The 18,556-nt window shown below is 43.8% G+C and overlaps 1 protein-coding gene across 1 annotated transcript in view; it reads left to right on the top strand.

The window, feature by feature from the left end:
• Window positions 1–18,556, top strand: part of ODAD4 (outer dynein arm docking complex subunit 4) — a 300,717-nt gene that overhangs the window by 130,039 nt on the left and 152,122 nt on the right. Inside the window, exon 7 of the mRNA XM_069634493.1 lies at window positions 15,184–15,391. Within this exon, the coding sequence (XP_069490594.1) occupies window positions 15,184–15,391 (208 nt within the window). The remainder of the gene's footprint in view (window positions 1–15,183; window positions 15,392–18,556) is intronic.

Below are 18,556 nucleotides of genomic sequence, written 5' to 3'. Positions count from 1 at the left end.
GTTAATGCCGCCTCATACAAGATAGCAAAAACCAAAATTGTGTCAAGCTATAAGAAAAAGGTGAAGGAGGTGCGTTATAGGGCTCACAACCTTGCGAATCAACGCATGATTGAACATGTGTAAAGGGAATATCGGGGAAATGTGGATTATCCTAAGAAATCCTGTTGGTAAGGTTGATCACCGCATGATTGTGACCATATCTGGTGCCCAATGGCAGTCCTTTTTTGGAAAGAAATACGAACTACCTACCCAACATCTTAGGCTAGAGTCTCTCCCCCTTCAGCTGAAATTTCCCGACACATCCCCTTTGGAACTTAAGGACGTAATCTGGGCAATTGCGCAGATGAAATTTTCGAAAGCTGCAGGCCCGGATGGGCTTCCACCCTGCGTCGTTAAGGATGACCCACACTTCTGGGCTAGGTTTTTACTCTCACGCTATCAACTGATTTATAAAACGGGTGAAATACCTCCCTCCTGGCTAACGGCTATAATAATACCTATTCACAAGAAGGGCTAGCTGGATGACCCTGGCAACTTTAGGCCGATTGCTCGAATTGACATTGCAGCGACATTTTTTGCCCGCTTGGTCCTGTGTGAATCGGAGAAATTAATTTTGGCCGCTGGTTTTCTAGCTAAAGCCCAGGTGGGGTTTCGCAGGGCTATGGGTACACAGCTTAATGCGTCAATTCTTGCTCAACTGCTGGCGTCATCTCGCAGTCAGAATAATAGCCCGATTTACATGGCATCTCTAGATTTATCAGCTGCATTCGACAGCGTCCTGCGCAATCGACTTTGGCGAAAAATGCTGTCTTATGGAATTCCGCCCCACCTGGTAGCGACAATTGCCTCACTCCATCAAAACACCTCCTATAGGGTCCGTATCAACACAGAGGGCCTTCTATCTGACTGCATTTCTACGGCTATCGGAGTGAAGCAGGGATGTAATTTGGCCGCGGTACTCTTTAATCTCTATCTGGCCGACATAGAGGAAATATGGGAAGGGGGGGAAGATCTTCCTGGTTAGTCTTGGCAAATTGCGCCTGAATTGGTTAGCATTCTCCGACGATGTCATCTTGTTTGACAGGGTACCCTTTGGGCTCCAAAATAAATTAAACATTTTCCAAGAATATTGTCAGTTGAACAATTAATTCGGCCAAATCTAACATCATAGTCTTTCGGCAAATAGGAAAAAAAAAGGGGTTCTCATATACCGTGAACTCTAAAAACATTAACATCATGAGTGAGATTATATATTTGGGGTACCATGTCTCAAATGGCATGTCTGTCGGTAAATGGCGAGCAATACTAGATACCAAGCTAACCCATCTGACTGCGCAGATGAGAATTATCTTTTCTAGGTACTGCAAATACTCCATCATGCCTCTGATACACTTTTATAAAATGAAGGCGTCTATTCTATTGTATAGCCTGGATGTATGTCTACTGAATATGGGTCCCACCTTGAAAATCATGCAGGGAAAGCTCTGGAAAAAGGTGTTAGGTCTCCCGGGATATCTGCCAAATGCCATCTTGGTACACGAGTTAGGCCTCTATCCTTTAGCCGATAAGCACGAATGGCGTATGATGAATACTTTCATGAAAATGTTGTCCCCTCCTAAGAATTCCCTCTGAGGACTTCAAGTTAATGCTACATGTGAACTACCCTTCATCGATAGCTGCATTTCACAAACGTATGACTATTGCCCAAAGCATCTTAAATATGTCAGCACAGGAGCTAATTGATTCTCCGGGGGCAGCTAAACTGCGGTTCTTCAAAAATGCCTGGGCACGCAATTCAGACAAAATAGCGGGTTATCCCTCATTTAGTGTGTATGCCAAATTTAGGCACAGTATCACTCCACGTATGCAATACATTTTGTGTTTGCCCGATAAGAACGCCAGAAGGACCTATATGAGATTTTGGTTGGACATGATCCATACAGGCTCTCGTATTAGGAACTGGTCTGGTTATAAAGAGCTCGGGTTATGGGACCATTGCAGGTTTTGTGCTTTAGCAAATGAGTCTGAAACGTTGGAACACCTATTTATGTACTGTTCGTATTTTGAATCACAAAGACTCATCTGCCTAGGAGCCAATTTGGGGTCCAAATCTTGTTTTGAGCGTAATCTCGTCTGGCTGCGTTGTATGTGGGGACAGCATAAAGCGATTATTTTGGCAACTGTTAGATTGGTTAACATAACTGAGAAAGAACTGCAGTTACTTAATAGTAGTTTGTATATTGGGCAGGATGAAGGGCTGGTAAAACCGTAAAATTGTGACTACCTTTTTCACTTTTGTATTCACCTAATAAGAACGAATTGGTAATGATGTGACAGCTCTACGTCCACCTTCACGTTTGGCGTATATGACCTGATTCTTTAATATATTTGTTGGTATGTATGAATTTTGCAAACGGTGTTAGGAGGTGATTTAAGATTGTTTTGTTTTTGTATCATGTGATGAATTGTGTTAAGAATTGTAACATTTGTTTTACGTTATGTCATGGTTTTAAAACTGCAAATTATTCAAGGAACTATGTGAGTTTTATACATATATTGTAATTATGTATTTTATGTACCTGAAAACACTTCTTTTTTTTGTGAAGTTGTAAATTAATTTTTACTACCAAAAACAAAAAAATGACAGCTGTCAGCCATCCCCATGAAGTCCAGAGGACCGATCTACAAGACGGAGAAGTATATTCTGCTTTGGACCCATTTATTTTTAACCTGTGTCAGCAGTCATTTGTTGTTCTGAGTTAAATCAGACCAAAATGTGTATGTTATCTGCATACAGCATAAATTGTAAGTCCAAAAACGGTGAAATATATATGTTAAGTAATCGAGGCGAGAGCATTGAACTCTGAAGCATCCCACAGGATTATACTGACCAGTGTGACATAAAAGGTGCCAATGACACTGTGACATAAAAGGTGCCAATGACACCACCTGCTGCTGATTAGATAAAAAGGATACAATCCACTCTATTCCAATATCCGTCAGATGGGACAGGAGAATCAGGTGATCGATGGTGTCAAAGGCTGCTGACTGGTCTAATAACTTTTCCCTTTCTGTAATGGCTTGGCAGGCGAAGAACGGTGGTCTGGAGGGTTGCCCAGAGCAATGCCAGAGGTTAAGATTAATTCTAAACCTTCCAGCCATCACCTCTTTTGTTTTGCTAATGTCACCCCGAGTGGGATGGGTATGCCCAGACGTGGGTCCCATGCCTGCTGGGCCCAGAGACCCAATCTACTACTCACTGATGACGCCCAACAAGGCTGAAACATGTCTGGGGATGCTTGTGGTCTCGTGCAGAAGGGATGTGACCTAGCAGTTTGGGCTGGACTACCCCTTTGGGGGTGGGGCCAAGCCTGATTTGCATATGGTCTTTCCCCTTCTGTAATGGCTTGGCAGGCGAAGAACCGTGGTCTGGAGGGTTGCCCAGAGCAATGCCAGAGGTTAAGATTAATTCTAAACCTTCAAGCCATCACCTCTTTTGTTTTGCTAATAACATAATATAAGCAGAGATACCCCATTTCATCAGCTCACTACTTGTGTGCCCACTCCTGGGCGGAAATCTGTCTGATAGTTATGGAGGGAGGGAGCCCGAACTTTCAACAGACAATTGGAGTTGTTCTGCCTATGATTTTAGCACAATAAGGAAATGGCTCATATTGGAAGGCTCAGTTTGGCTTTTTTTAATTAATGGTACAGCCACTTCTATCTTTAGTTTTGCCCGAAAAAAACCTATACTTAATGATACAATAATTAAAGTAGTGATGTGAGAGGTAATAGTATTGCTGATTTGCTTAAATTACTCTGGCTGAACAAATATCCAGTGGTTCACCAGAGGGTTTCCATTTCTACGACGACTCAAATTTCTCCACAGATGAAATTTCTAATTGTTTTGATGATGTTGTTATCTGTAGGGTATAATTATCCCATCCAGGTAGCGATCGTTCATAAAGAGACATTTTAGTTATTAACGTATCAATCTTCTCAATAAAAAAGTGAAGTGAGAGTCACAAAACTATTGAAAAGGAAGAATAGAGCAACTCAAAACTAAGCGTTCAAAGAATTCCTGTACCATTCTATGGACCTCTTTCATGCAAAAAACCTCTGTCTCTTCCCTAGTTATGTTATGGTCTACTGCATTCCTCGCAGTAGTGGTCTTAAAGCAATGAGCTGTGTCCGTGTAAAGGTGTCACTTCCTCTCTAAATTGCGGAGGAGGTCTTGAATGTCTGTGACTCTTTGTTAAACCATTTATGAGGCCTGCATTACCCATCTTGCTGGTGCCGCCATCTTCTAGCGTTCAAAGTGGACAGGCACACCTGGCTGGCTAACCACTAACCTGGCACCCTTTCCTGGACCCATGCCATTTGACAGTTCTACCTGGTCTCACCCGCCTTTCTGATCCTCTGCAGGCACACAATAGCTTATAATTAATGCTAACCACACCTTCCTAACTGCAAATATTCACAACTTGCTGTCTTTGGTGTAACATACACTGATCTAGCAGATTCTGCAATGTGTCTGTTTGCACTTTCAACCATGCTGTTAACTTCTGAAGTTTCTACTTTCAAGCTTGCTGCCATCAGTTGCAGTGTTCTGCAACCTGCGGCTCTCCGGGTGTTCTGAGCTACGATTCCAATGGTCCCTCACTATTGTCTCAACTGGCTGGAGCTATTGGAAATTGGTGTCTAAATGATCTGGAGTGCCAAAGGTTGCAAACGCGTGATCTATTGAATAGTGCAGGTATATAGTTGCCATGCCTTCCCAAGCCCCGCCGCCTTACCTTTCTTGCAGCCCGGGCGTGCCCGTGGTCCGCGGCTCCCTCCCGCTCGGTCCACGGTGAGGCCCCGTCTCTCCTGGCATTCCTGGCGCCTCTACCCCCATCGGTCCTGGGGTTTACCTTGCCGCCTGCGGGGGTGCCCTCCGGCTTCACGGGCACCACGGGAAACCGACGCTCCACAGCAATGGGTTGCGTGATCCGGCTAGCGGTCATGTGACCCGGAAGAAATGTAAGAAGCGGTCACATGACCAGGTGGGCAGTCACGTGACCCAGAAAGACGCTTAAAAACAGTCGGTGCGCTCTTCAGCGCTTCTCAGCTGGTTTCTCGGCGGCTAGCGGCTATCCCTGGAACTTCTGCTGGATTTCATGGACTTGGACCCTGTTTTTGCATACTTGGATTACCTTTTGGACTTGCCCCTTGAATCTAACGTTCTGGAGCTACTTTTGACCCTTGGACTTCTCTGCTGTACTGCTACCTGGATTGCCCTTTGGATCTGTTTGCCTTGGATTGTGATTTCTGGTTTTGTTTTGGCGCTACCATTTTGCATTCCCGTGCTTCTTCAATCACAGCAACCTTGACTGCCTACCTGCATCCTGCTGCCCACTCCCTTGCCTGGGAACAGTTAGGTCTCACGTTGGCACCGGTCATCCTTGGGGTAGGTGTTACTTATAATCCTATTACCTTTGTTCATTATGTTCCTACATTATCTGCATTCTAACCCCTGCCTTTCCTTTCAGCCATCTGGGACCCGGTGCATCCTGTTCCTGCCTTATCCTGCGGCCCCAATAACCGATCAGCGAGTGGTATTGCTGCTCTCTGATTGGTGCTTGTGTCATGAACCGTCGTCTACGTCCTTTCTGGACCTCCTGGTCCCTGACTCGCAGGGGATTGCATGCGGTTATCCTTCCAACATGGCCGCCCGGAACAGAATACTCCGGATCAGTCTATGCGTTCCACGCTGCTCATCCTACAAAACAGACACGCCCCCGCGGCTCTGCGCGTCTCAACGCTACCGCTACCTGTAGTCGGACGTGCTTAGCCGGAGTTCGATCTGGGCTCTCGCTTGATTCCTTGTTCCCAGTTCCTTGAATTCCCCCCCCTGTTCCCTTTCCTCCCCAATCTCCTGGAAAACCTTCCGTGCTCGATTCACGGTCTTCCGTGCCTCCGAGCGTATCTTAATTATTTCTTGGAATTACCCTGGACTTGTAGAACACTCCTGGAAACTGAACCGCTACTCTCACGCTGGACGCCGAAGACCGGCATTCGGGACTATACAAATCCAGACCGTAAAGAAGAAGAAATCCCAGAAGGTTGCAAGTACACAACAAACGGGTGAGAAGGGGAGAGCATTGTGACAGCTTGGGGACGGAGGCACTATAATCTACGTGGACCTCAAGTCATAACAATAGTGGTGAGTGTATGCATGCAGCAATTTTCCATATAAATCCTGTGCTATGAATTTATATGTATATATTCGAGAGAGGCATATCTTTTGACACTTTTGGCTAACATTTTCAAAATAAATGTCTGGCAAGACCCCCTCCGAACCCGCATACATTTTTCCAACAGTTCAAAAGTTTTTCAGCGTGGGGAAAAAAAGCTGTTTTAAGCCTACTCCCATTCATTATCCATAGAGAAAATGGTGCATCCTTTTAACATGCGCAGGGCACTGTAACGTAAATGGCTCCCTGTCACCAATCATTTGCACAGTGAAGTGAAAAACTGCAGGGCAAAAAGCGGCATACTCGTGTGTTTGCCGTCTTTTGCCCAGCGCTTTTGCAGTCCTATTTGAAAAGTGATTAAACGCTGCGAGGCAGAATTTCGTTTTAATTGTGAAGGCTCACAATTACAATTAAACACTGCTCGACATGCTTGAATGTTGGGCAGCGTTTAATTGTGATTGCACACGCTGCCTGCCAATGCGAGAATGGCAAGCAGCATTCACAATTAAAACTAAATGCAGGCAGCGTATACAATGGATCCCTATGGGGTCCACCTGCTTTATGCTCATGCATAAATCTGGTAGACCCCATAGAGATCTCCAGCATATGCGCCGGCATGAAAATCCATGCCGGTGCATATGCTGGAGCAAATATATGGCAGAGAGGAAGGAAGGCAGCGGAAATGGAAATTGCGTTCCGCCCCTCCTCTCCACCTTACAAATCCTAGAAAATGAGCCGGAATGTGAATGAAAAGCATAAACGCCTGACGCAAGGCTTTTATGTCATTCATTTACATTACGTGCTCATTGAAAATGAGCTCCCCAGCATGTCATTTTACAACAAAAAGTTCATTGCATGGAGGGGTCCAACAACTTTAGTACTTAAGTGGTGTTGGTTTCTCTGCTTGCAATTTGCACATTTTAAAAATGAATAGGCGAAATCCCCTCTTCTCTTCATTTTTTCACTTAGTTTTGTAAAAAAAAAAATGTACATGCTGCATAAAAATGATGCTTTGCAGGTGAGATTTGCAATGGATTCCTATGGTATCTGCTTGCCTTTATCACGTGCTAAAATCAAGCTGATTAGTCCACATGCAAGTCTTTTGCTGCAGAAAATTGTTTTGGTCCACAAGGCAGTGCTACTTTAGACACAGCTTTATCAACCCAAGATAGGCATTCTCAAGGTATGTGGTTTTATGTAGCCAATATGAGTCATGACTATAGCCTGGTCTTTTATCCTAATCGTTGCAGTGTCAACGAGGCCATGACAGACAGTCATGGTGACTGCGGGGTCTGGTCGATTGTTGCAATGTTGGCACTGTCTGCAGCTCAATGCTGTGACCACAGGCCATGGCGGATGGGATAAGGTAATTTACTCGTGAGGGGGCATAGATGCCAGAGCCGGAGGCCATGACCACTGTGCCACTGTCTTTTATAGTAATTCTGGCATAGTGGACAGTGGCAACAGCCTAAGGTGATGGCAAGTGGGCCATCGAGAGGATATAGCGTAACAAAACCCTTGAAATTCTGTTAAGAAAATTGTAGTCAAGCTGGTTCATCTTCGCTCTCTCTTATCACAAAATCTATTCTATTCTGTGGATATGAGAAGTAACTACAGTGTTAACTCTGAGTCACCCCCATTTCTCAGCGCAGAAGAACAATGAGGAGACCACATCAAGGATCAACAATGAGAGAAAAAATGACATCATGGGTGACATCTAAGTGGGTATGTAGAGGAGCAGATGATGTCATATCTAGTGCCCGCCCCCTCACCTCCATCATACTGGAAGCATAGCAGGAAGACTCTGTGCATGGAACCAGGTATCGTCCCAATACCACACTGAAGATATGAGAGACGGTATGCACTAAAACAACTGTATCAAATGTACCCATGCACTGATGTGGTGAAAGGATGTCGGCATACACCATTGGACATAGAAGAGCTGTAAGTGAATTAAAGCCAGAGTAAAGTGACATCATGAAGAGAAGATACTAAGACATCCTGAAATGATAAGCGAATGATTTAAGAATGATAATATAACTGAAGTAACAAGAGAAACGTATGCAAAGACAAAGAAATCATATATTCAAAGAGGATAAGTAACCGGACGAGTAGTAAATGTATATACGCAGAAACGCAAGGTAGCTGAGTTACATAGAAGTTTCCTGCAGTAGAAACTATAATGTGAGTAAAGCGGCCATGATGAAAAGATGGACGTTGGATCGTGTCAAAACTACCTCGGAGACAAACCGGGACCGCAGATCAGAAATGCTGCAAAAAGAGACTTCATGCAAGAAACAAAGCATATCTGTTTTACCAAGACTAAGGATAACAGCAAGACATAATTGGAAAGTTCAAAGGGACTTAACCAGGATAAGCTATGAACAAAGGGCACATGTCTCTTAGATTAAGCAAAAGCGAAAACATCTGCGCATGTGCCAAGTATTGGACAATCAAGAGTGCAGAAAGCACAAGTAAGACGGAGCAGCCAAGTCTCCAGAGGTAAATAGGAGTAATGGCACCCAGCATAATTAAATCAAATAGCTGTAAATAACAGGTCGAAATGGACAAATTCTTGGTCTACTGACACCTGAAGCAGGACTTGAAAAAAAGGTCTATTCATTAAGCCTCAGACATAGATAGTGGTGCACCCTGACTCCCTTAAAAATCCCAGAGAAGAAAACAGCCAGCAAGGTCAACTACAAAGGAGAAGCCTTGGCTTTTGATCTAACTGATGAGAGATGGTAGGCTAATCGACCAAAGGGGGCAGCTGTCTATATTGTTCTCTGCACCTAGGTTTTGTTCTGTTCACGTGCTTCTAGCGAGCCGAATGTCCAAAGTTGGGATAGTATGCCAACCAATCATGAGTGGCTATCGAGTGTAAGGAACTCATGGTGGCAACAGTAAAGGCAGAAACAAGTGATCACAGTTCAAGGGTGGTTATTAAACTGTAGATGCAGGGTGGAAAAATACCTAATCTGAACCACTTTCCACCCTTGGATCTCCCTCAAAGAGGCTCGGATCCCAAATGTAACGTAGGACACTTTCCTTCCCGTTGTCTTGCAATTCTTCTTTCTTTCACAAATCTTAATGTCTTTTTAAACAGGTTTTCGGGCTTTGCCCCTTTTTGTCGTTTTCCCTCTGCCGGGTTCACTCTCGCCGACCTTTCCGATATACAGTTCATGTACTAATTATCACCATGCAGGATTCACTTCCCTTCGCTTTCGCCATCATCTGCCGGTCAAAGACTTTCAACGATACCGAGGATTTTACAAGACCCCTGTATGACCACTTTGACCTTTCTTCACCTCTTCCCAAGGCCTTCTGTTTAAAGTAGTCTTTCTACCATCGGGTAATTGCCCTGGGGGTGGGGGCGGGTGGGGTGTGTGTGTGTGTGTGTTTTTTTTCAATCAGGTAAACGGCTCTGGTGTTCAGTCCGTTGTCTTTCGTGTTGTGCGAAAGTGTTCATGTCTGGAAATGGGGGGCGGCAGTATTTTGGAATATCCTTCGTGGTAGGATGGGGAAAAGGTGTTGAAAGAAGGGGGTACCGCCTCTCACCTGTCGGTGTCCCACTCCCCAAAGACCCCCATCCCGGTGATCATCCCTCATTGGATCCAGTAGCGATGGCCATGTCCTGGCCACCTGAATGATAGATCCCCGGGTACTTGCCAGGGAGACACCTTCAGGTTTCTCACAGTAGTGACATGTTATATAATGTTGCAGAGGCCAATCCGCTATTATTATTTTCATAATCAGTATTATACTTATTTTGAGGCGTGCCTGCTAGATAAGTGGCAGCCACTCATGTTATTAACACGTATACATACTATAGGTATATATGTTCCCCTAACCAATCCCTCCCCTTGATAGGTTTTAATGTATGCCACAGAGGATGACGTCATAGCTGACGTGCATCGAAGTATAAAGTCGTTGTGTAAGAGAAAAGTAACCGAGAGTGAGTAAGCTGCATTTTGTATGGTCATCAGATTTCCCTACTTTATTTGAGCTGAAAATAAAGTAGTACCTTGCCATTTTCTTTGAGTCTGTGCGGTTATTTGGGTACACTGTCTTTTACTATGGTAATTCCATTCTGCACATGAGATATGTTCCAAGGTGCTACTGCACAGATAACTGCGAGTGTGTAAGATTGTCCTCAGTTCCCACCCACACCAAATTTCATAGGTTTTGTTGCGATAAATTAAATTGGTGTATCTTTCTTTCTTTAAATTAGTGTAGGCGTGGGCGGACCCACGCAGGCGCTTCCCCATCCAATTGGATGATGTGCACCTATCCACCATTCAGCATTCAACCCACGTAAACTCACAATTCCTCCCACCGCCCTGTCTGCCTTACAAAATCCAACAACACACTACTCCTCCTCCTGCCTCTCACCCCGTCACCTCCCAATAAAGCCTTCCCACTCAACTCAGCCACACCCTGCGCAGACAACCAAACCCTCATCAATTCTCTCTCTACAGCATGTCTCTCACACCTAAACAGAAAATGTTCCACAGTCTCAGACACTCCACACACCGCACAGTCCCTCGACTCTCGCTTCCATTGGTGTATCTTAACTCATTTATTTGTGTTTGCATATCTCAAACACCAGCAATGTTATGGTGGGTTTAAATACATGGAATAACCCTTCCACCAGAAATGTGAAAGCAGAATTAGCCAGTTCAGCCAAGTCACCCACATCACCACGCAGTAGCCATTACTGGACGATCACCTCCAGTTCAGAGCAAAATGAGCAATGCATTGTGGGAATGCAAATTAGCTCAAATGTCAAATCTTTGCTCCAAGAAAATCTTTTTGTCTATGGGCCAGTGCTATTTTATAGATAGAATTTTCTACTTAAGACAGATGGCTCTCAAGGATTCAGACTACTGCAAACATGTTTCACTCTTGCACTATTGGAAAAAAGCTGTTAATGCAAAGCACATTTACTTAGCAATACACGAAACGGTGCATCCTCTAGACATGCAGAGTGAAAACCACTTGACAGATTTGCACCAAATGAGGGCAAAGTTGGACACAAAGTGGTGCAGGTGTGCTTTTTGGTGGTTTGGTGTACATCTGTAGAGTCGTTCTTTTAAAGGGTGCCCCTAAGACCCAAAAAAGTTTACATATCTCCCATGCTGCTACACAGCATTGCGGTTTTTAAGAAATGAAAAGACGCTGTTTTTATTTTTGCTCAATGTGATCCGTTTCCTTGATAATCCTGCAGGAACGAAAAAATAAAAGCACTGAAATTGATATTTGGAAAAGGAAAGGCGACGGTGTGAGATCAGGGAAGATGTGGGGGAGGGTGGAAGAGAACCTAATAGTGAGTTTGACACTTTGGGGAGGGCCAAAGAGGCCTTTTTCAGTTTTCATATTTTTGCCGGAATCTCATGGGATTACCATGGGTAAATAGCGAGATGACAACATGAATTGAAGTGCGTCACCCGCAGAAGTTAGAGGAAAATGATATCGGGAGAGGGTTTGAGAATAACTTCAGTAGAGGGTATGTCGAGCGACCAAAAAAGCAGGATTGCTGAACATTTAGTCTGAAGGAGGCTGTGGAAGACATTTCAACTTTAAGGCATTTTCGTTTTAGTGTAGTAGCCAGTCTTTGGGAAGAGAAGGCTCTGCAAAGGTTTTACCAGTTATGCTACTGCAGGAAATTCTCAGGGAAAAATCTCATTGGAAGGAAACGGAGGAAAACAAAAAACGGTTGATAATATACACACGCATATATTTTTTTAAATAAGGATTTGCTCAGCGGGAGCGAAAAGCAGCTCTTCGGTATATGGCATCTGCCGCTAAGCAGGAGCTACCACTGGGAAATGAGGACCTAGTACCTAGCAGTACATAGTGTGCCCCAAATCTAACTGCCACCTGAGATCACTTTATAACCCCTTGTCTATTATATATGAACCATTGTGCTTTGCATGGGTCCCTTTGTAAACGTCTCCAGACATACACAGTTGTTGTCAGGTAAGTATGTTTCTAATGCACCAGCAGACTTGTGTGGGGGGGTCTGAAGTAGCTCGGGAAGCTGTGGTTTCAAGCTAACCTGTGCTCTCGGCTACGAGCAGGAGCTAGAATGCTCCCAGCTTCTCGCCATTTCGAAGCCTGTATATTCAGTGTATAGAAACGTACGTTGAAGTGGCGTTAAGGTGTCGATTGAACACAATAAAACCCTTGCAATTTGGCAAATGTTGAAAGCTGCACCACTATAATTTTGCCCCCACCCTCCCTGCACAGCCCATAAGCAGAATGTTAACATCCCAGATGACATCAACGACTAACTCACATATGATATCATTTATGAAATCACTTATGACCTATTGATGTGATGGCATCACTGGAAACTAGAGCACAGCGACTTCACTAATGACGGCACACAACATCACGTAAAATATCTAGGACATCACTAGTCGACTGGATGAAATGTGAAAGTGTGACATTCGTAATATTTATTGCAGATCACTACCACACGTTAAGGTATTAAAGTGTATTGTGCCAAGAACATTTGTCTCGGTTTCCTTTTAAAGGTTTTATTTTTCAAGAATAATATTCTGTTTAACATGAGACAGGCACTACATAATGAGTATTTACAATCACAAGCCATACTAGATCATGTGGATATCGTTTGCATGAAAATGCAGTCGTGAGTTGTGTTCGTAAAGTTGTAACGTGTGCCTCCAGTCTCTATGGATGCACAATATTTGCAATAGTACCCATTGGCATGTTGCACAGCATGGTGAAGGATGTAGTGGAAGAGGTGAACAGTACACGTGTGACTTTGCAGCACTGCACGAAAGGTTGTAACATTAGAGGATGCCGTTTTAAAAATCCTTTTTATTTACATATCACAACAAAGTAATTGTTAATTTGATAAAGCAAAGCTTAACTTCCAAACATAGGATAGGGTAATGCTTTTAATGGGTGACCTGTACTGGCCGGTCACTTTAAAATACCATGGAAGGTCTGGGACTCTACCAGTTCGACTTCTGTTGTGGTTAATGTAGAAAGTAGAATAAGCTATTTGAGCCAAGTCACTAATGCCACAGCGCCACCCAGTAGCCATTAGTGGAAGTTCAACCGTCGGCCTTGGGTTGAAGAAACTGTCTATACAAGATAGCACTGACATGTTTCTTGAGCTAAATGCTTGTACTAAGGATATTATGCATACCCACAATGCTTTGCTCGTGTGGCTCTGAGCTGGAGGTCAACTTCCAGTGACGGCTAGCGGGTGGCAGCTGTGGCATGAATCAAATGGCTTATTCTACTTTTCACAGGTGAAAAGATCTTTTCCAAGCCTTTTTTAAACTCACCGGAACTTGTCTGGTGTTTGCTGGTCATAATTTATATACAATGTTGATTACCTGGCTCAAGAGTTATGTTCTAGAATGCAAGGTTTCATTATTTTTGTTGCTGGAAAAATACATTTATCTTTTCTATTACGTATGCATGACATTCTGACAGTTTAGCAATAGATTTTTCAGTATGACAGTTGTATGTGGTGGATTAGCCCTTTATGATCACACTTGGGATGGTATTGCCAGTAGGTGCCCCCGTAAGAACACACCCATGATAATTTTGCCCCAACATTGCCTGTATTTGCCCCTGTATGAACAAAATTGGGATGGCTTTACCCCAACATCTCCGTAGTAGCTCCTGTAAGAACACACTTGCAATGGCTTTGACCTAAAATGGCAGAAGTTGCCTCTGTAACAATAAAGGGCCGGGAGGATAGCTTAGGGGCAACGTGTTTGTCTTGGAAGCAAGACAACGCAAAGCAGTACAGGTTTGAATCCCGGTCCTGCACTTAGAGACTTGTCTCTGGCATTAAGCGTGTTATAAAAGATTAATTAATTTTAATTAATACACTTGCAATGGCTGTCAGTAGCGGCTGAACATATAAAGCGTTGAGGCGTAAATCTTTACCAAAATAGCACAAGCAAGCTTGACCTCCAATGAGGCTGTTTGGGGGACTTCACCCCTGTCCCCCAAAAAGCTTTTTAAAAATATAGGTTCATATGTTCCATTGCACGTAAACAAATGGGCATAAATCTATACGTTTCACAAACAGTTCAGGAGGGCCCTTTGTTAGTCTAGAAAAATACCCTACCATAGCATAGACGGAATATTATGTTGCCCGAAAACCAACCGCATCATATGTCTGGCATCATCAGTACAGCATAGTCAGCATAACCATAGAGCGTCCATTTTGTATGAACATAATTCACCATTTTGCTATTTTTGCTTCTCTTTGCTTTTCTGTTCAAATGCTTTGCTAGAAGTGAATTCTATTCCGTTCTGTTCATGCACAGAGAAAGGCCACAAGATAGATGTTGAGAGACTAGCCCAGAGAGCAATGCACCGTTCCCCCCCACAAGCCTACTCTATTGTCACCTGCAAGCTTCACATTCCTCTCACACAGTGCACTAAGCCAGAAGCCAAAATGAATTCACTTCCGCCCATCACCTGGTGTTGAGGTTGCTCAATTCATTTGGTTTTAGAATAATGGTGGAACTCTGCAGGGTTCTTCACAATGAGATATGGAGCAGTAAGGATACGAGGTGGAATGTGTATTCTTCAAAGTGTGCCATCTGTTGGCCTAAAGGGAGTGCTGCAGGTTCAGGAAGGTGAAGGAAGAGAAGCATGTAGACAGAGAAAGAATGGGGGTAGGGCTGTGATGGGGTAGGATGAGCATTTCTATAACAATACAATCTTAAATTTGCAGTAACTCTGGCAGAGCTCCAAAGAAAACATCGTATTATAGCTAATATAGGAACCATGGTATTTCAGTATTTATCAAATTTTAGGGGATGTCCTTCCAGCGATAAGAAGGAACTGTCGGGCCCGATCTTATGCAATGTGTGAATTGTCCATGCAGGGGAGTCTCCAGGAGTCAAGATACGTTTTTAATGTCTCCACTCTGCAAATCCTCTTTTAGTGCTGACCCGTGGCAATCCCAAGGCAAGCCGGAAGAAAGCCATACAAGTACTAAAAACTGTTCAGGGATGGTCGGATGAAGATGTGCCCAACAAGCAGGAACTTATCGGGAACCTATACAGTTGCATCGGGAATGCTCAGATTGAAATGGGTGACATGGAGGCTGCCCTCAGGAACCAGAAGAGAGACCTAGAGATTGCAAGGCAAAAGTGAGTATTCCACCAATTTCTCACAAGATGTTTTAAGGGATGGTCTGCTGAAACTGTGTTGGAGGAAGGGGTAGATCTGATGTGGTTGGATCAGCCCAGAATGCTGTCCTCCACTACTATCTATAGTTACATAGGAGGACTGCATATACCGCTCATTCGAAGTGCCACCAGACAGGATGAGTGGACAGAGCAACATCAATCCCTAGAGATGCCTGCAAGCATATTTGTCAGAACCCTGTACTGGGAATCCCTTCAAAATTCTCTAGCCTGAAAACTGTGCACCAAGACTGAGGATTTGGTTAGTTGTCTGATGCCAAAGACCATTAGTTAATAACACAGGAAGAGCACTCTGGCCCTGTCAGCTGCATTCAAGCCTCCACCAGAAAGGAATGCATCATTTAGCCAGCCAATACTGGAGTTTTATTTCCTCCACTCTCCCACCAAATTTCGAATTTGGCGGGTTGGTAAAAGTATTGGTAATCCTATCACCACCACATTTTTACCACACTGTTATATTATTCATCATGCCCTTTGTTCCAACAACAGTGGCTCACAACTTTTCATAGCACTGTGTTTTCCAACACAAATGTGTTTTGTTGCACACTTGACATTGGTTCTTTGGTGTGACTTGGTTTCAAAAGAAATTATTCTTGGTAGTCTTGTTCATTTGTTTTAATTTTCCAAACCCTTGTTTCTGAACATGCTTCATTCTTGCTTATCTCTGTTTGCTCTCCAAACCCTTATTTCTGCACATGTATCTGTTTTGCTAATCTATTTTTTACTCTCCAAACCCTCGTTTCTGCACATGCATCTTTCTTGTTTATTATTTAAAATTTTTATTTTCCATACCATTGTTTCTGAGCAGGTATCCGTCTTGCTTGTCTCTTTGTATTTTCCAAACCCTTATTTCGGAGCATGTATCCATTTGGCTAATCTCTTTTTATTCTTGAAACCCTTGCTTATGCACATCTATGCTTACCTCTTTTTATTTTCCAAACCCTTGTTTCTGAGCAGGTATCTGTCTTGCTTGTCTCTTTTTATTTTCCAAACCCTTGTTTCTGAACATGTATCTGTTTTGCTTATCTCTTATTTTTCCAAGCCCTTGTTTCTGAGCACGTATCTGCCTTGATGATTTCTTTTTATTCTCTAAACCCTTGTTTCTGATCATGTATCAGTCTTGCTTATTTCTTTTGATCTCAAAACCTTTGTTTTGAACATGTATTTATCTATCTTATCTTTTTTTTCTCCGACCCCTTGTTTCTGCTCGTGTATGTCTTTCTTATCTCTTTTTGTTCTCCAAACCCTTGTTTCAAATGGATTGTGTCCTCCCATGTATTTCTCATTTTATGATAATTATCTCTCCATCTTCAGCTGCTTTGGCATTTTTCGACACAGGGCGCTGTGTGCCGTGTCGTTGAGTCGATGTCCCTAGAGGGCCTGCGTTCGACGGTCGATATTGTCAGCAGTATACGTAGCGCACGCAGGGCCCGTTGGCTTCAGTTCAGTTTTTCTGAGCTAACGCTTCGAGAGAATTACATTCTTCTGTGAAAATAGTGATTTTCGTTTGAAAACATTTCTTCTTCCTCGACACCGACACCCAAGTCGAGCTTCGAAAAGGGCCAAGACTGTGGGTCTAAGATGTCAATCAACGACCCCCCAACCGTGTGTCTGTGGTGTCTGGGTTTCGGGCACCGTACCTCCGACTGTAGCTCCTGTCAGGCGATGACCAAGAAGGCTCTCGGAGTGTAAAGGTAAATTGGCAGTGCATAGGTTACCTTCGAATCCACCTTCGAAGAGGTCAAAAAAGACTGATGAGTCGAGGGATTCTTCCCAACAGAAAAAAATCCAAACGGACTCGATCGAGAAGTCGATCGCACCATGCTTTGTCTTCTTCTTTGAAAAAGGCTAAGAAGAGGCGTCATAGGTCACCTTCGACCTCCAGTGATTCCTCGATGGAGGTAATCAGGTGTCCACTGAAATCGGATTCCCTTGCTAAATGTGATGCATTTCGTAGTGAGATGCTTCGAATCTTCGGGAATGCGGTCTCAACCCCCTCGAAGGACAAGCAGAAAAGCCATGCCTCAGTCGCTTCACATTAGGACAACAAAGGGAAGTCTAAGACAAAATCTTCGAAGCTGAGCTTGAAGCCAGTTTTACATTCAGAAAGTTCTCGATCCGACGAGAAATCGTTGAGGGCTTCGACGAGTCTAGAACCTAGCCCATCTAGGGTACTGTCAAAGAAGCACAAGAAGTCGAGAACTTTGACGCCTTCGCTGACTCCGTCTGTATCAGAGCACTCAACGCTGATTCTGAAGTCGACACCAACTAAATTGCCACTGATTTCGAAGCCTAGTAGTGGTAGAGGAAAAGGTTTACAAGTCTTTACCTAAGAAGGACTATTTTAAGTCTTTGTCAGCCATATATGAGGAGGAACCTCCATCTGATGACAATACACCACCTTTTGGACTACAGTTCAGCACCCCTAATGTGCCAGAGGAACTAATATCTGATCAGTCCAGGCTAAAAGATTTATATGATGACCTTCATTCAGCCAGTGGGTTGGATACCTCGCCAGAGTTAAGTTTGGCAAACCAGACCCAACTGAGCATGCCGACTCTTTATACAGAAAACTTATGGGAAAGTTTATTGCATTTTTAGGATGGAGTAGGCCTACTCCTTCTTTTGAGCAGGATGTCCTGATGGACATCTTGGACGAGGGTCCTCAGAAAGACCCAATTTTTCCCTTTGACATGGCATTACAGAAAAGGCTTTCTGTAAATTGTGAGACACCAGAAACTGCGGCTGCAGTAAATAAAAACTTTGCGAGAAAGTACAGACCATTCAGCAGTGACACAGAGTACCTCACTAAGCATCCCACACCAGAAAGTTTGGTGGTTCAGGCTTCTACATCTACCAAGCAGTCAGCTTACCCATCCATCCCTCCTGACAGGGATGATAAGAGAGTGGATGCCTGGGCGATAAGTTTTCACTGCTGGTAGTATGGTATTGAAGTCTACAAATGTGACTTGCACATTATAATGATTTACATTTACCCTGTGGGACTGTGTTGCTAAGGCAGCTGACCACATGCCAGAAGGAGAGGAAAGAGACGGCTTCCTGGCAATCATCAAGGATGGTAAGGAGGCCATGGGTGAATGTCTCCAG

Source organism: Ambystoma mexicanum, chromosome 13 (assembly GCF_040938575.1).
Source record: "Ambystoma mexicanum isolate Mex_15411 chromosome 13, UKY_AmexF1_1, whole genome shotgun sequence".
NCBI classification, from domain to species: domain Eukaryota; kingdom Metazoa; phylum Chordata; class Amphibia; order Caudata; family Ambystomatidae; genus Ambystoma; species Ambystoma mexicanum.
This window is presented reverse-complemented; position numbering and strand designations above follow the sequence as displayed.